General features: G+C 51.8%; 9 protein-coding genes across 9 annotated transcripts; 5 read left to right on the top strand and 4 right to left on the bottom strand.

Moving 5' to 3' along the window:
- Positions 1 to 68: 68 nt before the first annotated feature.
- Positions 69 to 1,781, bottom strand: CABS01_06224 (NCS1 nucleoside transporter; the record flags this gene model as incomplete). Its single annotated transcript, XM_060539590.1, has 2 exons — positions 69 to 569; positions 624 to 1,781. 2 exons carry the CDS (start codon positions 1,779 to 1,781, stop codon positions 69 to 71), a joined length of 1,659 nt encoding a protein of 552 aa, XP_060404127.1.
- A 1,066-nt stretch (positions 1,782 to 2,847) lies between these two features.
- Positions 2,848 to 4,077, top strand: CABS01_06223 (2OG-Fe(II)oxygenase superfamily protein; the record flags this gene model as incomplete). Its single annotated transcript, XM_060539589.1, has 3 exons — positions 2,848 to 3,509; positions 3,563 to 3,950; positions 4,018 to 4,077. 3 exons carry the CDS (start codon positions 2,848 to 2,850, stop codon positions 4,075 to 4,077), a joined length of 1,110 nt encoding a protein of 369 aa, XP_060404126.1.
- Positions 4,078 to 4,350: 273 nt separating this feature from the next.
- On the bottom strand, positions 4,351 to 6,313 carry CABS01_06222 (uncharacterized protein; the record flags this gene model as incomplete). Its single annotated transcript, XM_060539588.1, has 2 exons — positions 4,351 to 4,403; positions 4,504 to 6,313. The coding sequence occupies 2 exons, from the start codon at positions 6,311 to 6,313 to the stop codon at positions 4,351 to 4,353; spliced, it is 1,863 nt and encodes a 620-aa protein (XP_060404125.1).
- Positions 6,314 to 7,429: 1,116 nt separating this feature from the next.
- CABS01_06221 (uncharacterized protein) lies at positions 7,430 to 10,005 on the top strand (the record flags this gene model as incomplete). Its single annotated transcript, XM_060539587.1, has 4 exons — positions 7,430 to 7,589; positions 7,643 to 8,017; positions 8,087 to 9,518; positions 9,588 to 10,005. The coding sequence occupies 4 exons, from the start codon at positions 7,430 to 7,432 to the stop codon at positions 10,003 to 10,005; spliced, it is 2,385 nt and encodes a 794-aa protein (XP_060404124.1).
- Positions 10,006 to 10,289: 284 nt separating this feature from the next.
- CABS01_06220 (uncharacterized protein) lies at positions 10,290 to 10,721 on the bottom strand (the record flags this gene model as incomplete). Its single annotated transcript, XM_060539586.1, has 1 exon — positions 10,290 to 10,721. One exon carries the CDS (start codon positions 10,719 to 10,721, stop codon positions 10,290 to 10,292), a length of 432 nt encoding a protein of 143 aa, XP_060404123.1.
- A 1,052-nt stretch (positions 10,722 to 11,773) lies between these two features.
- Positions 11,774 to 13,362, top strand: CABS01_06219 (SET domain-containing protein; the record flags this gene model as incomplete). Its single annotated transcript, XM_060539585.1, has 4 exons — positions 11,774 to 11,906; positions 11,958 to 12,559; positions 12,618 to 12,851; positions 12,910 to 13,362. 4 exons carry the CDS (start codon positions 11,774 to 11,776, stop codon positions 13,360 to 13,362), a joined length of 1,422 nt encoding a protein of 473 aa, XP_060404122.1.
- Positions 13,363 to 15,720: 2,358 nt separating this feature from the next.
- On the top strand, positions 15,721 to 16,737 carry CABS01_06218 (uncharacterized protein; the record flags this gene model as incomplete). The annotated part of the gene is made up of 3 exons (XM_060539584.1): positions 15,721 to 15,738; positions 15,793 to 16,546; positions 16,613 to 16,737. 3 exons carry the CDS (start codon positions 15,721 to 15,723, stop codon positions 16,735 to 16,737), a joined length of 897 nt encoding a protein of 298 aa, XP_060404121.1.
- A 543-nt stretch (positions 16,738 to 17,280) lies between these two features.
- Positions 17,281 to 18,822, bottom strand: CABS01_06217 (adaptor complexes medium subunit family protein; the record flags this gene model as incomplete). Its single annotated transcript, XM_060539583.1, has 4 exons — positions 17,281 to 17,361; positions 17,418 to 18,515; positions 18,590 to 18,718; positions 18,784 to 18,822. 4 exons carry the CDS (start codon positions 18,820 to 18,822, stop codon positions 17,281 to 17,283), a joined length of 1,347 nt encoding a protein of 448 aa, XP_060404120.1.
- A 4,767-nt stretch (positions 18,823 to 23,589) lies between these two features.
- Positions 23,590 to 23,820, top strand: CABS01_06216 (uncharacterized protein; the record flags this gene model as incomplete). Its single annotated transcript, XM_060539582.1, has 1 exon — positions 23,590 to 23,820. A coding segment is annotated over one exon (231 nt), but the record flags the coding sequence as incomplete, so codon positions are not given.
- Between the last annotated feature and the right edge of the window lie 429 nt (positions 23,821 to 24,249).

Here is a 24,249-nt window from a genome sequence, read left to right as displayed (position 1 = left end):
CTAGCATTATCAGGACGGATCTATCTCATTGCCGTATTATCTTCTTGGCGGTCCTCTGGTTCGTCACATTACACCTTGGCCACCTTTTCACCAAGACCTTTCTCATGGTCCACCACCTCGCCGCTTTGGGGCATGTCGATAGCCTCGATGACCTGCCCCTCGCCTTCCAGCTCTTCGGGCCTGACATAGTCCTTCGGCTCGACCCATCCCTCTTCCATGATCGGAGGTGGCCAAATCTTGCAGGAAACCCAAAAGATGAAGCCGGACAGGAACAGTCCGACCCAATACGCAAAGAAGTAGAACCTCGTGACGCCAACGGGGGCTGAAACACCCATGTTGTTGAGGAAGCCGTAAAAGTTGGGGATGATGCCAACAATATAGGCGACATAGGCACGGATGTTCCAGCCGTGGAAGTAGTGGTAAGCCCCTGGCTTCATTGACGTGAAGCAATCTGGTATGCTGATGCGACCGCGGCCGATGATGTAGTAGTTTACCAGCAAGACGCCCGTAATGGCTGAGAGGAAGATTTGGTAAGAGGAGAGGAAGGATACGAAGACGGAGGCAGAGCCCTAGTGCTCATTAGCAATCATACTCACACTCGAGCAGGTTGGAGTAGGACTTACCAGCAAGAACCAAGGGTTGATGGCGAACGAAATGACGGCACAGACAAAGAAGCCCCTCCGAACTGTGAGGTACTTGGGGAACAACGCCGCAATGTCGTTACCAGCCGGCAAGGAGTTCTCAAAGATGGAGCTGAAGATGCAGCAGTATGCGAAGCAGCCGGCGATGAAAAAGCACCCGGCTCGGTTGGCTGCCGTGTACTCGGCCGTCTGGAGGCTATCCAGCAGCGTCACGGGGTTCCAGATCAACTCGCCAAAGATCAACTCGCTAGAGGCGCAGACGAGGTTTCCCACCGCTGCCACGATGAAGTTGGCAACAGGGAAGCAGAAGAGGTTACCGACAATAACATCGTTCTTCTTCTTTGCATACCGCTGGAAATCCGCGGCGTTACTCGCAAAGGTGGCGCAGTTGGCCGCGCCTAGCATCAGGAATTGCACGATCAGCCACGCCCTCTTTGATCCCGTCGCCGTACCGCCCTGGCGTACTACAGGACCGAGACCACCTGCCTTTGTGGCCGTCCACGCAAGCATAGCTACGGCGGATATGATGAAGACGCACAGCTTCGCGTAGACGAGCCCGCGCATCTTTGGGACAGGGATGACGAGGAACGCGCAGGTGATGAGCCAGAAGATGACGAAGCCAATCATCCCCGCTGTCGTGAGCGCCGAGCCCTCGCCCATGGTGTTTGGGATGTTTGCGATACCCGGGATGATGGCGTGGAGCATCACGTAGATGCACTGTCCCCCCTGCACGGCATTAACGCCGTTCCAGACGATAGCCATGACGGCGCGGTTAAAGGTTGGCCACCACGCGCCGTAGATGCCAAAGGCAGCACGGCACACGACGGGGTATCCCACGTGATAGCAGCTGCCCGGCCGGCCGTTGAGGGTGATGATGGCGGCGATGAGGCATTGTCCGCCGAAAGCGCAGGCGAGGGACTCCCACATGGAGAGGCCGAGGGCCTGGGCGGTGGAGGAGGCGTACCAGTTGGACACTGTCGCGGTGGCGGAGAACCAGAACGTGAAATAGGTCCATTGGGTCCAGGTGCGGTCGGCGAGCTTGAGGGGGCGGAGGTCGTCGTTGTTGAGGAGGGCGTCGCGGCCGTGAATGTCCGAGGTACCGGCGGCGGCGGGGACGCGGAGGCGGTTGAGGAGGCCCATCTTGTGTATGCGGCTTGCCGGTGTCGGCAGACTTGGCTCCGAGGGTGGGCTTGCGATCAGAGATTCTCGAGTCTTGATGCTCGTCTCTAGAAACTCAGCTGTAATGATCACCGTTGAAGAAGCAATGCCCGCCCACCCGTACAAGTTGCCTGAATAGCAAACGGGAGATATCCGGAGGAGCTCAACGTTACCATGACAGAGACTTATACCAAATAATGGTAATAATATCGGCTACGGAGTCGCGATCGGCTGCTGCGTGCTGATAGCCATGATACTCTTCAAGATACCGGGGTCGTGCGGTTCATGTGGGGGAGATAAGCACTGCAGGGATGCTGACGAGTCTCAATAGTCGACACATTGTGCAACCTTTCACAGAAGAGATTTGTGCACTGCTGTATGGAGTCTCGCCAGTGTATAGAGTGGATATAATCCTGGTTGAAGATATTCTACTGTTGGAAAGATGACAGCGAAGTGAACTCAAGCATCACCAAGACCTCTCAGTTGATGCCAAGCATCTTGGTAGATCGGCATCATATAAGTATTAGAGTCGACCGGAGAAAACAGAAGCCCCCGGGAAGCAAAGGGCCCCTGGTGGCTCCGAAGACGGGGATCAACCCCGTACCCCACACGGTCCGTTGTCGGCGCATTTGTCCCGAGAGCGATAAGCGGCCGTGCTGGGCGGATTTGCAGATTGTCTCCAGCGAACCGTGTCGCACGCCATTATCTTTGGCTATCGTGTCATTCGCCGTCGTTCAAATCTCAGACGATTTCCGGCTAAGACCGGCGGAAAACATTTCAACTACCCGACAGCGGGTGATCCGTTCCATTTGAGCACGCTATTCATCCGGAGGCTTTAATCGGAGTTGACACATCTAATTCGTGTGCAGTGAAACCTATCTTGAGTGTTGATCTCAAGAAAGAGACAATTTGCGTAATTCAAAAGGGGATCATTTGCCTTTACTCTGAAGCTTGCCGACCACTATTTTGTTCAACATAGATCAAGAACAAGATAGCTCAACTCAACAACCCGACGACTGGACTAATCTCACTCTCACGACCCGCAACCATGACTACCACGGTGACTGAGACCGCTCCAGAGAGCTACAAGCTCGAGCTCATGTCCGCCTACGGCCCCGTCTACCGCGACGTGCTCAAGACCCCGCCCCGAGACTGCGTCGCATCTGAGGTCCCCGTCATCGACCTCTCCACCATACACGGCACCGAGGCCGAGCGCAAAGCCCTCGCCGCCGCCATCCGTGACGCGGCTGAGAACACGGGCTTCTTTTACATCAAGAATCACGGAATCCCAAAGGCCACCATCGACGCGGCCTTCTCGCAGGCGCAGGCCTTTTTCTCGCAGCCGAATGAGAAGAAGGCGCTGGCGACGCAAAAGAAGAGCAAATTCTTCAACGGGTGGACTGAGAAACGCGCTGCGCAGATCTCGCCGACGGAGACAAAGGATCATCGTGAGGGGTTCAGTTTTCGGTATGATCCGCGGTATGACCCCGAGACCAAGGATCCGGATGCCGTGCCAGAGGAGGTGAAGCCATGGATGAAGCATGAGGACTTTGTGTGGGAGGGTACGAGCCATTTGCCCGGGTTCAAGGACGATATGATTACCTACTGGCAGGGCTGTTTGACGCTTGCGAGGAGCTTGATCAGGGCTTTCGCATTAGCGTTGGATGTTCCTGAGAACTATTTTGACGATGTTATTACATATCCCGGAAGGTACGTGATAATATCTTTGACGAGGTCGTGAGCATAGACTGACAACCTTACAGTGATAGCGTCTGCAACTATTACCCCAAGAACACTGAAGCGCAAGACGCCACGATCGACGTTGGCCTGGGCGCTCACACTGACCTGCAGTGCTTCACCCTCCTCTGGCAGGACAGCGTGGGCGGGTTGCAGGTACTCACAAAAGACGGGCAGTGGATCAAGGTGCCGCCAGTTCCCGGCACCTTTGTCATCAACATTGGCGACTTTTTGCAGCGGTTGTCCAACGATAGATTCAAGTCAACGGTCCATCGGGTCTTCAACTACGCTCCCGAGGACCGGTACTCTATGCCCTTTTTCTTTGGGTTTAATCATAATGAACAGTGTTCTGTGCTTCCTACTTGCACGGATGAGAAGAATCCGCCCAAATATGAGCCGATCAGCTGTGGTGAGGTACGTTACAAAGCCCCCCTTTGATACAATGTTAGACTACTGAGTGGTGAGACTGATTTGGTCACAGTGGTGTCGTTTGAGGTTTGAGAGAACATATGAGTTCTCAAGGTCTAAAGACTCCAAATGATGTTTGTTGAAAGGGCCATCTCAGTTGATTCATGACCTCATTGCATGTTACTATACATTACCTATATTAACTCTAACTCTTCAATTCTTCCCGACTTGAAACAAGATCCTACCAATTCGTCTGAGCAAGCGATCTTATTTCGCAAATATCTGCGCCTCCCTAGTTCAAGAAGTCCTACCCGGCTGTATTTGATCACGTCACCTTGGACAGACTTGATGGGCTTGATGTGAAGGTACATCCAAGTAGTATCTTCGCCTTCACCCGCTCTGAGCACTAGAGCAAATACGGCCCCAGCTTCCCAGATTGAAGGAGCAAGACTTGCCGCTCTGTCAGGAAAGTCATGCAACACAGTAATCGGGAACGTTTCGTCTCTTGCTCTTTCACTCAAGTCAGTGAAAACAGCACATCTCAGACCGACAGTCATACCATCGTTGACATAAGTCAGTTCAGCGTAGTATATCGGTTTCTCCATGCTCCCCTCTCGAGGCATTCTGACCTGACTTCGGCAGCTTGCCCAGGACCACGATGGTGTTTCCTTGACCTTCGAAGTTTTGGAGATAGGTTCACTGGAGGGATTTTCTGTATGCCATAGCAAGTCTAAGGGAAGTGACTTCCTCCATATCCCTGCAACGTAATCCTTCATTTCTTGCCCAGTTCGGCGGCTATATTGGATTGCGAGACCCATTATCGCGGGCAGCCTGTCTGATTCTTGAGTTAGGTCTAATGTCGTGTATCTCTCAACCAGCCGGCGCCACCAGTTGCGGAGGTTCCGTGCCGCATGTTCACCCATGTCGTCTAATGAGGCATAGTACGCCATTTTGAGCGGCATCGGCAGGAGTGCATAATTCGGATCCTCTACCCGCTTAGAGTCGTGGAAACGATAGGATCTTTGGTTAACCTGACTCATGTTGCCTTCCTCTCCCTCAAGGTTTAAGTGGCCCGTCATGCCAGAGAGTCTGCCGCATTCGCATCGGGAGCCTTCGTAGCACTCCCACATGACTTCGTTTGGGGCGAAGACGACGAACCTGCGAGAAAGTAGTCTTTCTTGCATCACCCATCCTCTTGTCATCAGATCCAATCTGCTAGGCGTACGAAGACCGTTCTGCTGCATGACATGTTCCCTCCCGGCCATCTCATACTCATTCTCATGATCCGGTAGGCTTTTTCGCAGCATCAGTCTCGGGTTTTGGCGTTGAGGATTGGTAACATCGAATCCCTTGTAGACGCGTTCAGCTTCAGCAAAGCAGCCATCGGGCCCGGCCGCTGCTGCAACAGTGAGGAGTGCACCCTCATAGACAGAACACATCAACTTTGACTCTGCGTTCCAGTCTGCAACGCTATCCTGGATGATGCACAGGCTGTCGATCCAGACGTATCGAATGGGTTCTTCTTCTGGGTGGTCTTTCGCATACCATGAGGCAAAGTCTTTGATGAATATGATGGCGTCCTGGAAGTTCCGGGTAAGAGCAGACCAAGGAACATTCTTCTTCAGCGATTCGATGTTGGTGCTCACACATCGCGGCATCTTGGAAGCTTCTATCCATCGGTGGCTGAGCGCGATGTAGTGGCTTCTTGTGGTGACATGTTCAACCAATCGCATATTGCCTTTGTCTGAGATATTAATCAGACGAGTTGGCATCGGGTGTATGCTGAGTCCACTGCCACAGTCCGGATGCTGCGCGACACATTCCTCGAACCACGTAAAGATCTTTTTGAAAGTATCTGGAGACCCCGTGTGGCCTACGATGGGTGGAGACTCATAGGCATGGGCTACATACACCGGCAGCGGGTTGTAAGCGTTGGGGTCAAGGACTGAGATCAAGTATCGCAGACAGGACTGCATATAACCTTGGGCCGGTGGTAGCGTTGTTTTAAGCAGTTGCAATTTCGATAGTATATAACCGCCTCTTGGCCCTCCTTTCCTTGCGGTAAGAACAATGTTCGTGCCGTCAACGTCTGCGTCGATGTAGAACAGGGCATCTCGCATGTTATTGGAGTCTACGTTGTCGAGAACATGACTGAAGAATGAGATTGTGAAGCGGGCTATCCAGCAGCCGTGACAACGGTTTTGGTACTCTGGTTGCAGTAAGCGGCGATCGGGCTTGAATTTGGGGTCCAGTCCGGTTCGGGGGTCCGGGCCGGGTGGTATGTCAGTGGAGAAGAAGGACAGGCATATCGGGCATTCTTCCGTCTTGTAGATCCAACCAGGCAGAAGCCGCTGCCTCAGCGATGACATGGTGCAGCAGTTACAAGATGGTTAGCCAGGAGGGATAATTGACAACTTGGAACTCGGGTATGGATAGGTTTGCCTGATGTGGGCTGAAAGAAAACACTCCGAAAATCAACGCAAGTCGGTTATCGGGGGCCTGATTTCAAAGAATGACTGCTGAACATGAACAATTTTTAGAATCACTACCCCGCTCGCAGACTCTCCATGGCTCGATGCCTGCATTACATCTGCAGAAGAGGGTGGTATCACGTGGGGCTGTGACACTGGCATTGCAGTAGTGCTGATTGACAATCTATCCGTCTGATAGCCGGCCCATAGATGCAAATCAAAGGGGAAACGGCATAGAGACTTGGCATTTTGCGACCAGGTGAGTTGCTGTGAAGTTGTCTCTTGTCTTAGCTTGCGTTAACTGAATCCGGATAGCTATAATGGTAACTGACTCGATATCACACCTTACTAAGTGAAGAACCGCTACAGAGGAAATGTAAACGGTGCATTCTTTAAGGAGAGATGAATGTCTATTCTTCTCCACCGCGATTGATTCATCAGTCATCACGGATCAAGGTATCATCAGCTCTTCCCGCTCGTAAGTCGTTTGTCTGACTTCAGCTCTCTGCCACGAGCCGATTCGGGCAGGTAGACTGAGGTCCAACCGCATCACTCGGCTAGAAGTCGAACCTCTGTCCGAATTGAGTGCTTGGCCATAACCAACCACTGACGGTTCTCTCTCATCCCGGCACCTGCCCTCAACGCAGACATTGTTATTTTTGTTCGTGCCGTGGCAGCCTGCATTCATCGCCTTCCAGTTTGCGGTTGCTCGTATGCAATTCAACCTTGAATTTTTAGGTGGGGCAATAGTAGATAGGCTTCATTGGTGGGAGTCGAGAGCAAATGGCACTCTACCGCAGATGTGTTTGCGGTTTGGGGGCTGGTGTACTGCAGGTTGTACTTGGCGACCACGGGAGGACCCGTTTGCAGTGCTTCATTGAGTCTTTCCACAACGGTCCAACACCCGTTCAACAAGAACTCGCTGTCATAAAAAGAATTGAAAAGTTGCCCTGGCACCGTCTTGAGCGTTGCAACTTGAAATCTTGCCCCCGATTCGCCGTACCCAAATCCATCATGTTTGGCCAAAGATACAGCCATTTCTCAGAAAGTGGGCTAGACTCTGGCCCCGAAGAAGCACCTCGTGGACGACTCTCAAGGCCAGTGTCCGCAGAAGCTGTCCCACAATTCGTCTCGAGAAATAGGCAAAGCTCAACTGACCTTGACCAAGGGCATGGTATGCGCTCAATAAAAGTTGACCAGACTGAATTACTGCTCACAACTTAACAGGAACCCTTTTGTCAAGCGACGACTTTGGTAGCGCTATGCGCCCAGCAATGGCGAGAAGAGAACAGTTCCAACCCAGACGCTCGCTTAACAACATTGAGGGGAATCCCCTGATTACAGGCCTTCCAGACAATCAGCCTTCCACAGCGAGGTTAAAATCTGGCACGCCTGCTATGAACGTATCAATCAACAGAAAGCCAGTAGCTACATCTACGTTCGACACCATCGATAGCCAAGGTTATCAAAGTTTGAAACGGGGCTATTCAAGTGATGAGCCGCCTAGAAAATCAGAGTGTGAACCATTTACGGCCAAGCCGCTTTGGCGAATATGGGCCTGGGAGGTGTTCTACATATTTCTCAGCATATCCTCCTTCTTTTGTACGTTTTCCAAAGTTTGGCTCTATGAGAATACCGTCGAAGACTTCGTACTAACAATTTTGACTCTAGTGATCGTTGCGGTCCTCTGCAGCTATGACCAACAACCTTTGCCAGACTGGCCGCTGCATATCACGCTCAACACCTTCCTCGCCTTCTTTACTACACTGGCAAAAGCAGCCTTCATGCTTCCTGTATCTGTCGCAATAAGCCAGACGCAATGGTCGTGGTTCCTCAAAGACCGACCTCTTCATGACCTGCAATTGTTCGACCAGGCGAGCAGAGGGCCATGGGGCTCCGTAATGCTGTTGAAACGTATCAGATACAAACACTTCGTTTCTCTTGGTGCCCTTCTGATGATCGTTAGCGCCCTAACTTCACCGGTAACGCAACTCGCCATCAAATATCCTGTCCGAGACTCTGTGGCCCTGCACGAGGAAGCCAAAGCTGCGGCTGTACGCAACATGACGTCGGACGAAGACCGCATGAACTTAGGGGCACGCCGAGCTTTAGTGCTAGCCACTTTGTCTGACAGCACCGATTTCATGGAGCCTATCGCACCCGCAGGCGCGTTCTGCTCTACAGGTAATTGCACCTTTGATCGGTATCAGTCTCTGGGCATTTGCATGAAGACGGCGAACATCACCGAACACCTGAAAGTGGAGGAGTTCGATTCCCCAGACATGATCGACACCCTTGTCTTGGGCTTCCCAAAGCCTGATGCGAAGGTGTGGCGAGCATCTCTCCCTAGTGGCTTGGAAATGGCTCATCAAACACCATTGGCGGCCATGACTGACATGCTCAACGGGAGTGAGACCTTTGCATTCCAAGACGATGAAGATCTCAAGCAAACTAGGATATCTTCTTTCACCGTCATCTACACCAACCCGACCGAGCTGAACGAGACGTGGTATAACGGGCTCTCTAAAGTCGCCGGAGCGCCGTTTGCGTCCGACCTCATCGGCGCAATTTACAATTTTCGACATGAAGCAATGGAGGTCATGTATCATCTGTGCGTTCAAACGTTCGAGACAAGGGTTTCTATGGGTATCGAAAGAACTACTCTTGTCGAGACGTCTGCTGTACCTGTTGAACAAGAGAAACCCTTCTTTCTGGACATGCGGTGCCGGCCACTCCTTGGAGAAGCATCGCGTACGTGCAACCAGAGCATCGACCGTTGGCACGAAACATTGCATCTCAAGGATCCGAGGTTTTTGACAAAGCTTGACGCTGAATCGACTCTCGAGGAGGAACATTACAGTGCAAGCTATTTCTCTTTAGAGAAGATATCCACCATTCTAAAGACCGATATCATGGGCTATGCGAGTGCTAGCTACGTCACCGAAGAGTATCAGGACACAGCCGTTTTCTTCCGTGGACAAGAGTTTCTCAAGACTCTTTTTCAAACTGTCATATATGACTTGAAAAACATCGCCAACTCTACTCTTCGACAAATCGCCTTGAACAATATACACACAAATGTTGCGACCAGTGTATCAACAATGTAAGTCTGCTCGTTAGCCCCTTGTGGCATTGCTCTTAAAGCTTGGACTTCTCTGAACTTTGCTACCAGCATGCGAGTCAATCAACCGCAGAGTTACGCCTTCAACTCTTTCAACATTTCTGGCAAAGCACTAACGCAGGTCTCATACGTTCACATCACTTGGGGATGGATATCTATGCTTGCAGTCGAGATCGTGATGGCTCTGCTATTTCTTGCCCTTACAATCGTCAGCCAAATGAAACTGAATGGTCGACAGGCATCGAGCAGAGAAGAACGTAGTGCATTCCGGGAAGCCAAGAGCTCGTCTTTGGCCATGCTAGTCGCCCTGGACGAAGACTCTCGTGCTAGAGCAGGCGGTGGACTCCGGCCTTTGGGTGAACTTCAAAGCGCTTCCAAGGCTCTAAAGGTTCGATTTGAGGGTCGCCAAATGGTCACGGCTGATGAGATGACTATCGAAACCTCGGAAGTCGGCGATCGTGTCATTTAGTGTATTCAACGAGAAATTTAGGTCTGTTTCCAGATGATATATATGTAGCATTTTGCATGGAAGTTACTAGCACCTTAAGAAGGAGAGCCAGTGGCTCATGGCATTCCATAATAACAATGCCCCGTGTGCCACCATGGTTTTCGTGTAATACTATCAACACCCGAAGTGAAGGAAGCAGCACATCGCATCGACAAACATCTTAATATATGGTAGCTCATGTATTATGTTCTTACTGGTAGGTCAGCTTCATCTGTCTTTGACGCCTAGGCTGCGATCGAGCTGAATCAGTACTCACTAGCAAGGATATCTTCCCGCTTGAGCTTCAGATCATCGTAGCCCAGTTTTAACTCTGCGTCATGATCATCGGGATGTTCAAGATGGATCCAGTCGTTGCCGAATGTTCGAAGACAAGCAACGGTGATCCACAAGTCCTCCATGCTGGCGTGACCGGTACCGCAACCAGCATCCAGCAAGCATTGAGTGATGTAGCCTTCCGGAAGCTTACTAGGCGCATCGAGAAAACATGGTCGCAATATCTCTTTGTCACCGCAATGAGTTTCAGCGATGATGGCGTCACCCATTCGATGTAGGCATTTGGCACGGGGTATCCAAGGCGTAGCGTCCGATGGAAGCGGTGGCGGAGTTGCGGTTGGGTTCGGCTGGTCGAAGCCAACTGTCAACAAGAAAGTTGGCAGTGCGAGAGGAGTAGGACGCATATTCTTAAGTAAAGAGGGATTGACTGATACTTCTTGTGCTGCTATTGGATGCTAGCTGAGCTTCCTAGCGATGATGATGGCGCTGCTGGCTTTTGTTTGATGTTTGGGAATCTTCCAACTCGTATCACTTTCCATGAAATTCTCCAAGCATCCAATGGATTTTTAGCAATGTGGTGGAGCTTTGCTAGGCCATATGAGGCAGCTCTCATCACAAGTGCTGACATGCGCCCATTTGTCTGAGGCACCTGTTTGGATGCCTGACTACCTTATGGTCATACCATCATTCTGTAGGGTGTAGTTGCAGTTAGGATTTAAGCATAAAATAAATCCGACCACTGAAATTTTTTAGTGCTCCTGTAATGATCCAAAGTTTCAAGCAGTTGAATGCCGTGTTAAGTATTCGGGCTAACTAACATTGAGTAAACATCGGTTAGCAAACATTGTTCCATTCCTTTCCTCTTTCGACCCTCGAAGCAGATAGTTAGTGGACGAAAGATCATAATCTACCTGAAAATAGATGATGAGAATGGTCATCTTGAAGGCAATCGACTTATAGAAGGCCACGTCTTCTTGTTCATTCGTCTTGAAGTGGTAACTATTCATCAGCCAGACACCACTGACTCATCGCTCTCCTGCTGATATCTTTGGAACTACCCAGAAATCATACACTCTCACCCCTTCTCCTAATATTCATTAAATAATACTTTAAAACTCATTGACAACAACGCAATCTCCTAGGTCATGGGCAATTAAATCGTCTTACCATTAAATGTTAATTGATGGGGCTTGAACATCGTGTTAGTCTGTTAGACTCTAGGAAAGTGGGTCTCAGCGAGCACGGTGTGAGAGACAAAGAGGTCTTTTGCGCACAGTACTTCTATCCCAGTGAAAATTTCTGGCCTCCAATTACCAGACAGCAAGACCTCCCGAGGCTAATAGAATCGTTGGCGCAAGAAAAGAAACATCGCGATACATCAGCCACGCCGTCCTCCTTATAACACAGGTTCCACCTACTTGCACTGTTGACTTCGTACTCATAATTGGTTGGCGTCATGGCTGCAGGCGGTGATTTTCAGACGACATCGCAAAGATTTTTGTCGTGGTTCAAGTCTTTGCCGGGCGCCACTTTCCATGATGACATTCAGATCGTTGACCTGAGAGGCCAAAACGCCGGGCGAGGAATCAGTAGGTCATTTTGCCTTCTTCTCGTCACGCTGTTGACTAACAAACTCCCAGTGGCCACAAAGGACATCGCACCTGAGACGGTCCTCTTCACCATCCCGAGAAAAAGCATCATCAATGTCGAGACGTCTGAGCTTCCCAAGAAGATTCCTCAAGTCTTTACCGGCAACGATGGAGACGACGAGGATATGGAGAATGAGCCCCTCGACTCGTGGGGTTCTCTTATCCTCGTCATGATCTATGAGTACCTCCAGGGCGATGCTTCACCCTGGAAGCCTTATTTTGAGGTCCTTCCCGAAAAGTTTGACACACTCATGTTCTGGGAGACTTCTGAGCTCGAATATCTCAAAGGAAGCGCTAGTTTGTCAAAGATTGGAAAGGAGGAAGCCGATGATATGTTCCGTTCGCGTATCCTGTCGGTCATCGCAGCCAACCCAGCCGTCTTCTACCCTGCAGGTGCCTCTGAAATGGCCGAAGCAGAGCTTCTGCAATTGGCTCACCGCATGGGCAGCATCATCATGGCTTATGCCTTTGACTTGGAGAACGAAGAGGAGCCGGAAGAAGAGGAAGAGGAATGGGTTGAGGACCGCGAGGGCAAGTCAATGCTGGGTATGGTACCCATGGCTGATATTTTGAACGCTGATGCAGAGTTCAACGTGAGTAGTTCTCTTCTTTCGTCCTTCTGACATTTTACCAACGCTAATGTCTTGGCAGGCTCATGTCAATCACGGTGATGATGACCTCAGCGTCACCGCTCTGCGAACAATTCGTGCAGGAGAGGAGATTCTGAACTATTACGGGCCTCACCCGAATTCTGAGTTGCTCAGAAGATACGGCTATGTCACTCCCAAGCATTCTCGTTACGATGTGGTTGAGATTCCGTGGGACCTGGTCCAGTCTGTGCTCAATGAACAGTTGAAGCTCACTGACGAGGTCTGGAAGCAAGTGGTACGTGTGGAAAATGTTCAATCAGAGGAAAAGATGAATCAAACTAACGGGAGTGCAGGGAGAATACATAGATCCTGAAGACCTCGAGGATGTATTTGTCCTCGAGCGTGAGTCAGGAGAGCCAGACTCGGAGGGGCGACTCACAACACCCGCCAAGGTCCAAGAGGTTTCTGCTGAGCTTGAGGAGCAGCTGAAGGGTATCCTGAAGCTTCTCAAGAAGATGAATGCTGATCTTATTCCCGACAAGCGGAAACGCGATGAGATTTACCAGCACGTTGTTGTGTCCACCCTGCAAAAGCTTCTGGCGCAGTACCCGACGACAGCTGAGCAAGATGAGGCTTTGCTGGCATCGGGCAGCTTGACAACTCGACAGAGAATGGCTGTTGAGGTAAGACTCGGCGAGAAGCGCCTTCTGAAGGAGGCCCTTCAAGTGGTGGGTACCAGCGGTTCTGTGGAGGAAGCTGCTGGCGAGGAAGAGGCGGACAGAGCTTCCAAGAGGGTGCGGCATTAGTCTCTTTCCGCACGCACAGAACGAGTAGAGGAACGAAGCCAGGCGGGAAAGTATGTAGTTGCCTTGTACTCAACCGGCCGGGAGTTGCCTGGCTGGGAAATGTCAAATTCAACGTCACACAAACATTCCAACTTACACCGCTTGATGGTGTGTGCCTCCGGAAACGCAAGTTGTTGTCTCCTTTCCCTCTATTATTTATTGGCAGTGCATTTCTCTCGACTCTGTGCCGCAATCGAAAGCCCATTTCGTCGGATATATCGGAAATCCTGGCCGTACCAAGCCACTGGCCATGTCGCCGTACCGGTAGTCAGAGACATGCCCACCAACTGCGGCCCTCCCAACATGGCGTTGGTCCGCCATAATTTGCTGTTGGCCAGCGAAACCAGTTGGCGTCACTCCAAATAAACCCCCGCACTTGAGCTGACCGGTTCTTAGCTTAGAGGGGGATGTTTCCACCCGATAGGCCCTTCTGGACGCCCGATATCGTCCGATTACAGTCGATGACGAAGGACTACGGATGGACGGGACACTCCAAGCCAGCCTGCCACACACCGGTTCATGAATACATGAGTCTTTGATAGGATCTTGGAACAAATATCGATGGCGCTTGCTCCAGAAAGGCCTATGAATCTTGAAGGACGAGGCCTTGAAGGCTTTGTGCCACCTCTTTCTCTCAGCGAAGTGCTACGAGGAGGATTCTCACCGAGATCACACAGACATGCCCATCCAATGTTGTTCCAATATCTCGTCCCGGATGAGTTCAAAAACCACGATGTCAGAGAGACGTTTGATCTCATCAAATACCAGGAGGACATAAAACAAGTCATTTCGCACTCTATAGACAGTGGCGTCGAGCATGATTCTGATTTCGCTTCTCAAGTTCTCCTATGCTAGTCCACGAGATAGACGAAACCAACTGGCGTTTGGTGCGATTCAAAGGTCGTATGCACTGCTTGGTACCCAATCTTTCCTGCGGCCGCTACACGCTCCCCACCGCGCGTCAACCTTGCCTACTTCGCGTCTTCGGCAATGTCCCAGAGATGCCACGTCGAGCCTTCACAACAAATGGAATGTTTAACCGATCACGCTTTTCAAGGTTTCATTCGGTGCAATAGGCAGCCGGTGGTTGTTGGGCATCATGATCTGAGGGACATTTGGACGAATAACGCTGCACTCTATTGCAGTGATGGCGGAATCTGGCCCCTCGACTGTGGCCAGGTCATAGCCAGGGAAGGAGGTGTTATGTTTCCTTCGACTAGGGATCCATGACCGAAGAAGAATCAGCTCGTCGATACGGCTGTCGAGTCGACAGCCACAATCCTTCACGGATCCCACCTCGATTCAGTTTCTGTCCGAACCTCTCCAGCGTCGACGACCGAGCCCGAGCTCCCGAAGCTGGGCCAAAGAAGTAAAATCGTCGACAACCTCATTGGCTCCAGATTCGTTCATCCCAATCGCACACATGGACCTGATTGGTTTAGCGTCATGCAAGTCATACCAACATCCACCTCATGGGTGACAACCTTACACGCTTGATCTAGTGTCGATGCCTGCACTCCTGCAATCACGTTCGACGATGTTAACGCCCACACTTGGAGTTGCAGGAGGACTTGAGCATCTTGGACCTGGATTTCAACCCAACAGCAAGCAGGCCATTGTATTACTCCAGGACAGACGTGCCCCAATGAGCAACTGGCGGCACAAGAGTCAGCCAAGTTCTATTCGTTGGGTTGTGACGGTTCAAAGGCAACCACAGCCGAGGAAACAGCGAAACCCGCATTCTCGAGAATCCCATGCCTTCTCATCTTGAAATCGCATACCTGTGTCTCTGCAGTGCGCCATGCAGTCATTCTTCACCGGCGCAACGTGGCCGAGTGCAGACCAAACGACATGTGACCACGGGACCTACGCCTCCGTCGCGATCAGGAAATTTGAGGTCGATCAGAACACTGCGTTTCTGTCTCACGCGTGTCCATTGTCGTCAACAAGGCGTCAGAAACTTTGGATTGGGCACTTGTGATCGTCAAAACCAGGTTGTCCCAATCGAAGCCTGGACTTGTAGCATGCTCGGCGCTGCAAGTAAGGATATGGGTTGCATCCTTGACGCATCGCAAGTTGAAGAATATCAGACCACCTTTTCGGGCATGGTCGACGACGTCGTCAGGCCCCAAGGTGCAATAGTCGCTTAATACCCGGGAATCCATCATCTCTGTCATTTCTGACGAGATCACTGAAATCTCACTTGACAGTAGCGACTGTCATCCAGCTAGAATAGCAGCAAACATCGTGGGCTTGGTATCCAGCCTCTAGCGCTAGCACTCCGAGCCACTGCCTGCTGAAACTTTGTGGAAACAAGAAATGCATTCTCAGTCGAGTGTAAGTGCCCACCTCCTGCCTACCTCGGACTAATACGATGACTGACAGAGATAGCGGAGTGGAAGCCGTAAGCACGGGAGGCGAAGTGACAAGAAGGACAAAGATCACAAGCCAAGACAATCCAGTGGGAGACAGGAGGCCGTCCCTGACATCTACTTCAGTTTTCTCTTTGTAGTGAACGAACTCAATATTCTTGATGGATACAACCTTGGCGATTCCTGCGGCAACACTCGCCCACCTGACTCCGCCGATGGCTATGGTGAGGAGAGAGCGGGCATTGTTTGGCGGTATACGGACGGGGTCATCGCTCCGGCTGGAAATGAATTCTTCTGGAACCGTGAGGCAATGGGACGTCCTGGGGCAATTTGTTCTCAGCTACTTGGAGCGGAAGAGCCGACTGCCCTGCAGGAATACAAGACTTATAGCGTCTTCAACTGTTGGCGGTTCCTTCCTTGCTTGGTTACCAACGTTGATATATCAGCTGTGGACGAGCCCTATCCAGGTGGGTTTCACAGCATCGCCTTTGAAAAGCCAGACCAAACAGCCCCAGGTGTTACTCGGATCGTCTCTCCCGGCGGCCCCCAAAGACATGTATCTGGAACCCAGCCGTCTTGGATACCCCATCTCCTGCCACACACATTCGCCACGCCGGATTCTTCAGCTCCCCGATCCATAGGTTTGGGCGGTGATTTGCCTATCATCCTCGCCCTCTTGGCTCTGATGAAAAGGCCGGGAGACACAGAGCGAGTTTTCTGGGATGGGCTCTGGAATAGGAACGGATTTCATGAGCGGCGATCTTCTCGTGCTGGTCAGTAAATTGCTTCTTCTCGGAACGCCGTATTACACACGTCAAAGTATATGCTGACTATAATAGACCCTGATCCCACTGGTTCTCCGAGAGGTGTAATGGTGCAGATCTGTTGTGATTCCTGCAATGACAACTCGACTACGGAGATGATTGAAGGGTTCGAGGCCAGATGCTGCGTCATCTTCGGCTGAGCTCCCCCTTTCTCATTCATGCCGTTTCACAACGTCTCATCGTGTCTTCTGTTTTTGGCCCGGCGTTGTCTCGACAGCACATATACCCAATTCAACCAGCAGTAACGAATTCCCAACTATCAAGTATAGTGCTCTCAGCGTCAAGGAAATCTTGTGATGCTCAGGTTCAATGAATGGCATCGGAAATGAGAGATGATGCTCTTTCAGGGGCAGGCACATGCGGGACATGTTTCCTAAGGCGCACGCATCTTTGAAATATTGAACTTTACGTCATCATTGAAAGCTTTCTCCTTCTTGTCCTAGTGAACGCGGGTTATCTACTTGACCCAGTAGGTACTCATCCAACGGCTCTTGAGAGCCACGAAGCGTTGACGCATCTACCCCGCCCCCAACGGATGTGTCTATGGCCCATGCCCACCAGCCAACATGTGTTTTGTGTAACCTCAATTCACTTTTTCGCTCAATAAAATAGTAATGCATCGATGGAAAATGTACTCCCTTCGAGCTCGTATTGCGTTACAACTAAGCCGATACCCGCTCGCCTCATACTGCGTCAGGCAACCTCACAGCTATGTCTCCTGACTGGGTGATGTATCTGACCCAAGGCAACGAGGGATATTGCAGCTGTGACAAGTTAGCAAATGACAACCACTGGAACTCCTCGAAGGAGAAAGACTTACCTTTGGCTCTGTAATCTTGAGGTACCGCACTTGGATACCACTCGTTGTGAAATAGGGGATCTCAAACTTGACCTGGATCGGCCTCTTGGCTCCCTTGCCAGGCGCACCAACACCACCCATACTACCGCCGAAACCACCAGTCATACCACCACCGTGCTCGTCATCGCCTCGTACCGAAGGCAGTCCCAACTCTGCTCTCATCAAGAACTCCTTGTTGCCTCCAAACTGCTTGATCTTCCACACGATGGCGCTCTGTTCAGGGGCGTAGTGGACGGCGCCAATGTTGGTGCGGAAGCGAGGAGTGTCGGCATCATCGGGGACTGGAACGATAATCTCAACGTTGTTGGCCGTACTCCTCCTCTTGAATTGCGATCTGGCCTTGAGCATGTACTCGACTCGCGACCCGCTATGGCTCTCGACAACACATTCGACCCAAATCAGGGGTTTGACCTGGGTGTTGAGGCGGTAGCTCATGAGCTCGAACTCTCCGTCCGGGGGGATGAAGGAAATGGTCCTATCGTTCTCGAAGCGTGACAGCCGCACACACTGGTGGAATTTGACGTCCTCCATCTCAATAGCCTTGCCGCGTGTCGTTCGGCCTGTTGTCTCGAACATGACCTTGTCGTTCAGGCCCAGGCGGAGCTCAGGCATACCGCTGAGATAGCACTTCATCTTGATGGCGCCCAGGATCTCACTGCGCAGGACGTTGCCGTTGGCGCTAACGAGAAGGTTGAGACTCTCGACGACGTCGAGGAAGACCTCGTTCTTGCGGTAGCGAATACCCTCGGAACGCCATGAGACAGCGTTTGTGACGGCGATGGGCGGGCGGGCCTGGATCTCGAGCTTGTGGGATTCTTGGGTGATGTACTCCTGGAGGATCTTGGACTCGGTAGTCTGGGGGTAGCCAAAGTCCATCATCTCGTCGAGAAGCTCGTAGATGATGACAAAGTTGTCGCGGATGGACTCTTCCTCAAGGGCCTTGAAGTACTCGGTGAAGACTTCGACAATCTTGTGAAGGAATAGGAGGATCTCGGCAGCGTTGGTGTTTCGTTTCGTCAGGGCAAGGAGGTATAGGTTGTTGTGTCGGATGTAAAGGTACTGGAATTCGCGTCTCGTCAGTCAAGATGCCACTTGCGACGCTGGAGCGCAGATAGCTACAATTCGGCACGTACGTTGATACCCTCGTGCGAGAAGCATGGTGGGACAGCTGATGATTCTTCTTCTGCTTCGCTGAGAAGGACGGGGAACTTCTCGACAGCTGACATGGGAATGTCACCGCGGTAGTTTCGGGCAAGAAGGGTCTATTGCAAGCCAGTATCAGCATTTTTGAACGTCTCAGATATCAGGTCAGTTTCGTAGTGCGCACCTTGCCCTTCAAGTCGAGGAAGAACACGGCGGAAGCCATGATGAAGTGGTTGCCAAGGCGGGGGATCGAGGGGCAGGCGCAGAGGCGGTGGGAGTCAATTGGCACGCTGGCCAGAGGAATTATGGCAGTGAGGAGGATGTTTTCATGCAGTTGGTACAGAAGGGCAGCTCGTGATGGTATTAAATGATCAAATGGTGGAGGTGGACGCTGTCATTATTCGCGGGTCGTGCAGTTGATGAACCGCGCGTTGACAGATAGCTGGCGATATTGAAACCACGATGTCTCCTTGGAGTCGGAAGGGCACGGACCAGCACAATGACAGCCTTACCTCTTGGGAAAGCAAGCTGTCGTGCAGCCACATATGGCTGGGGGTCAGACTGTGGCTGTTGCCGCTTGTCTTATGTAAGTAACATCCCAAGGGCAAAAGTAGGTTTACGTAAGGTAAGTTTTCAGAGGTAAGTCACATGACCTGCAGCTCTCAGAGTGGGTCTGTGGTTTGCTTACATCGGGCCAAAATTTTCACGATGTTTCTTCCTTTCCTTCTTTTCCTCACTACCGCGTCCTTTTAGACAGTGCAGCGCATTATTACAACCACATTTGGACTGGCATTCTGCTGGGCTCATTCGTGTCGTCGTTGATGTGAATTGCGATTTCGTGACGCGCAGAGGAAACCTTCCGGTTCCATAAGAGCTGCCCATGCATTTCTCTTCGCTTTCGAGTGAAGAGAACAGTTGCCAGGGCGGCGTCAGAGGTGCCATACATACTATCAAAATGATGTCTTATTTCTGTTGTGATTTACGAGACGAAACGGTTGCTACATTTACCGACTGCTGGACTGCAGTTACTTCGGGTAAATCTTAGCAGGAGATCTTGATCAAGACAAGATCTCGGTAGACGCACTTGACGAGTAAGCTTCCATGCATGGAACACATCTTGTGTTCCTGACAGAAGCAATCGCCGAGGCTCCTGCTTCGAAGCTCAACAAGTCTTGACAGGTGCTCGTACGCTTGTTTGAAGCTAAGGGTCCTCTTTAAGCTGGGAAGCCTCATGCCATGTCCTCCTGACAGCCTCTACGACAAGGAAAAGGTTGCAATGCACGACCGGCTCGCCGGTTGTCAGATCTAGAGAGACACCAGTCAAAAAACACAAACGCCTCCCGAACCAAGATGGTTAATGTCTCTCGGCTTTCGGGGGGTTATAAGAAGCCTACTACGTACTGCCGGGGAAGTGCCAAAAGGTACGAGAAAGGCTTGAATAGTCTTCGACGATGTCAGCTGGCTCTTGCGTGCTCTGAGCTCGTGCAGCGTGCGCCGAGGGCCGTGGAAACGCCGCTGATCCACCAGCTCGGGTCTGAGATGCCATCACATGGCCACCATTTGTGGGAGATAACTAGTCAGGACGGGCGGGTAGCAGATAGAACTGAGTCGTGCGATGCAAGGCGAGCAGGCAAGTAAGCCGGCGGGCAGCAGCTGGGAACTTGAAAGAAGAGCTTGGAAGTTGTGGGTTTTCCATTGTGGGAATCAGCGCAGCTCGGCACCTCGATGTCGATGGTGAATACTGATAAGGCCTGGTGGGTTAAGGTGAGAGAGGTTGCATTGGTGCTTCAAGTGCGTGATTGGGCGTCGGTTTCGCAAGATTCGTGTAAATTGGATCTTGCAATCCAATCAGCCAATACAGGTTACCGGCTGTTACTCTTGCAAAGCAAATCGGAAAGACCACAACGGCTACACACCTGACGTGTGGTGGTGTACCTTGATTTGCATGTGGTGTTGGTGTACTACGTACAGACGGCAACGGCAGAATCTCGGATGACGGAGTGGTAGAAGAAAAAAACGAAGAAGGGCATGGTAGATCCATGAAGAAGGCGTCACAGAGAAGAACGTCAGCGGGAACAACTGGACCCTTGGGCGGATCTCGAGAAAATTACCATGGTCATCCGGCAACCTATTCTGCAAAGTCCCACCAATTCCCCTCCAAGAATCAAGAGTCAGCAGAGTGGCAGCAAATCGCACGTGAATATGGGCCTTGAACGGCAGCTGTGGGATGATTGCCTGAGCTACCTTACGGATACGGTATCGCGAATTTGTGAGGCCCGGGTTGAGAAAGCTTTCTGGGGCAGGCAAAACTGGCAGACACACAGTGAAAGGCAAGAACCAAACTAAACTTGCGAGGCTCAAGGTAGGTAGGGCGGAAGCTGCAAGTTGCGGATGCCTTTTTGGAGAGACAGGTGACCAGAAACGCGTCTCAAGTGCGGGCTGGGAATCCCTAACTTGCGGAAGGCTCCTGAGCCGTGGGTTCTTCCCCTCTGTGTGTGCCCCGTATGTCTCTTTCCAGTTTTTTTCTTCTCCTTCGTTTTCACATGGAAAGGGTGAGTCCGTGCCCCAGGGTGACGTAGCAGTAAGAAAGCGACAGTCCAATCAAACAGCGAGGAAGCCTCGTTTGTGCCTGGGGCCGAATGCCGGCTGGGCGACCCGGCCACCGCCCGTTGTCAGTTGATGCCTTGTGACATAGACATCCGGGAGTCCAACCTGGTAGCATCAAGGTGAGAAACACGGCAGAAAGCTTAACACAACCCACTTCTGCACATGCTAAGTTACTTGTTCATCCCGTCCAACCCGGCCAGATGCATGTGATGACGGCCCCAACAACTCTGACACGTGCTTCCCCAACTTTGGCCCTGATCTCCTGTTCCCCCCCTCGAGTCTTTCCCAGGCTTGCCCCCTGTTGTGTGTCCCAGATCACAGGCTAAAGGTAGGGTCTCTTACTGGCGAAGGCACCCGGTGCACCACAGTACGAATCCCTATAAGTCACAACCAGGAAGAGGCCATCAGCTGTTGGCTGGAAGAATAGCTTGCAGGATTCGTTGTTGGACGATCAGCGAAACGGTCATCCTCACTTTTGTTACAAGCGGTCTGGGCGCAAACTGACAACTAAAAGTCCAAGGTCTCAGCCTAGTAGTCTTCACATTCCGGTCATTGCAGTCAAAACCTGATGGTGGCTCAAGAAAAAAAAAGAAAAAAAAAAGAAAGAAAGACAATATTCCATGCGACAACGAGGTCAGTTGGTCTTGGTCGGCAAACCCAAAATGCGGTCTGCACTATGCAGACGTCAGGCCAGCCAGCGGCGCATCGTCAGACAAGAGCGAACCCGACAGCACACCCTTACAACCTATGTAGACACCAATTGGTGTATGGCTATATTCACACTGTACCCCTACCCCAACGGTAGCTGTGGCAATGGCACTCTCTGAATCCCGTTTCTGTCACGGCATTCCTGCAGACTCAGAGTCTGGCCTTGAATCTGCTAAGGTTCGTGTCTGTTTCTGTAACCGACTCCCACCCATCATCGTCGGCTATTTTTCTTGCTGCTGGCCCGGGCAAAGCATATGGTCAACGGATACTGGATAGTGATACGGATATCCAGCACGAATACCACCTCAGTTCTTCTACATGGGTACGGGGTACAAATCCATACGATGAGCTAGCTACCTTGCGCGAGACTGCGAGTATCTACTCCGTACCTAGGATACACTATTGAGTCGCGGCTTGTCTGCTTAGTTCCCAACTGCCTTCCATTGGTCTCCAGAGTACTGACAGATGTCAGCAGCAAGGTACTCCGTAGCGTTGGCCCGTATCTCTGTCTCGAGTTTAGCGGCTGCCAGTGCGAAACAGTGCCTCGGACCCTGCAGACTCCAGCGACATGGACCGCAGACGGTGCCGCCTGACCTGTCCCGAACGGGAACGTGGACTCGCGTGTGGGCGATGATTGGGTCTTGCGTCTGCCGTCGACCCCCCTGCTCGTCGAGCGGCGTAGTTCGCGTTATCCGGAGTACAGCACTGTATTTACCGTCACTGAGGAGTCGAAAGGCTCGAGACACAGGACGACGAGATAGGAACCTCAGGGCCATGCTTGGGCCTTGGGATGTGGGCTGGCTTGATGCTGGTTCTCACACATGATCTGCTTATACATAGACGAATAGTGTGAGTGCGATGTACCCGCCCAAGTCAAGTCAGCCACAATCACGGTGCCGAGAAGTCTCTTCCGGTCAGGCCCCCCACGGAACGACTCAAGCGAGAGGCACAATACCTTGGTCAATTCGCTGGCTGGGCAGCGAGATGGACGGGCAGAAAACAGTACCAACAACAGCGCATAGCATGACCTATTACCTGGACCTTCACATGGGGAACTCGGAAGTCGGAGCAACCAGCACTACTCCGTACTGCGAGAGACCAAAGCCGAGTGACAGAGCTTGAGGAAATTAGCCGCCTGTTTCCCCCCGTATGCGTACGGCTGACGGACACTTTCCCGTGTCCGTCTCATGTCTTTTTTCCCCACGGGAAAGCTTCTAGTTTAGCACTGGAGAAAGTTAGTTGGCGCAAGATCTGAAGGGGCAAGTGATTACCTAGCTTTCAATACAAGAGCGACTTTCCACAGCAAGCTCTGATTGAATATAACAGATTGATTGTTTCCATTGCTTAGGTACTGAAGTGCCCAAAGGCCCCGTACCTTACCCAAGACCGACTCCGTTGTGGTCCCCCCCGGCCCCCATTTGTACCTTATCCATTCACCATCTGGAACCATGAGACTGGCCAAGGTACAGAGCCGGGTACTGCAAGCCAAGTACATGTGGTTTCCAGATGGGGGCAATTTGTAGTGTGAAGCAAAGACAGAAGTGACTTGAGAAACCAAGGTACCTTCAAGTATCCCAGCCCACCACATGCGCCAGTGACCCCTTCTCGTTCCCGCCGCAATGGGTGTGGCCCGCGTGCCTGCCAGCTGCGGTGTTGTCGCCGCCTGCCTCCTGCCTCTCTTTCGCTTTTGGGGAGGCACGAGGTACGTGACTACCTCGTTCCTCGCATTGTGAGCGTCGCCCCTTCCTGTCCCGAGTCTTTCGACCTCCCCCGTCCCCCATCGTCGCCCGTCCCGTCCGTCCATCCTCACCCTGGGTGCGCTCTGGTGCGGCATCATCCTCCCACCACCGCCACCACAACCACATCCACCTCTTCTCTCCCACCCCCCGTCAATCAAATCAAGTAATTCATCAATCCGTCAATCCATCAATCACCCGTCACCCAAATCGACAGAACACCACCACCCCCCGGCATACCTCCCTCCACCTTTCGGTATCTCTTACCCTCGACATCTACTACGGTTCCTGGTCTCCCGCTTGCCGCACACACTCCCATTCAACTCTTACACCCACATACCTACACACGCATTTTCCAAACACACGCAATCCTTTCCCCTCGATCGAGGGAACATACTATTTACCGTATAGTAATAATAGAGGTGCCCTCCAACGGGTACACGCACACCAACCCTCCCCCCAGCGCTACGCTCCGCGCTACTTTACAAGATACACGGACCGGACTCATCCCACCACCACACGCTACGCCTACGATTACCACCACCATCCCTCCCTACCTCGCTTCTCCAGATCCGCCCTCCACTCGGTCGTCCCCCGAA

Source organism: Colletotrichum abscissum (assembly GCF_030869225.1).
Source record: "Colletotrichum abscissum strain IMI 504890 chromosome Unknown Scaffold_13.1, whole genome shotgun sequence".
In the NCBI taxonomy this organism is placed as follows: domain Eukaryota; kingdom Fungi; phylum Ascomycota; class Sordariomycetes; order Glomerellales; family Glomerellaceae; genus Colletotrichum; species Colletotrichum abscissum.
The sequence above is the reverse complement of the archived record's forward strand: the minus strand, read 5'-3'. Positions and strand labels throughout refer to the sequence as shown.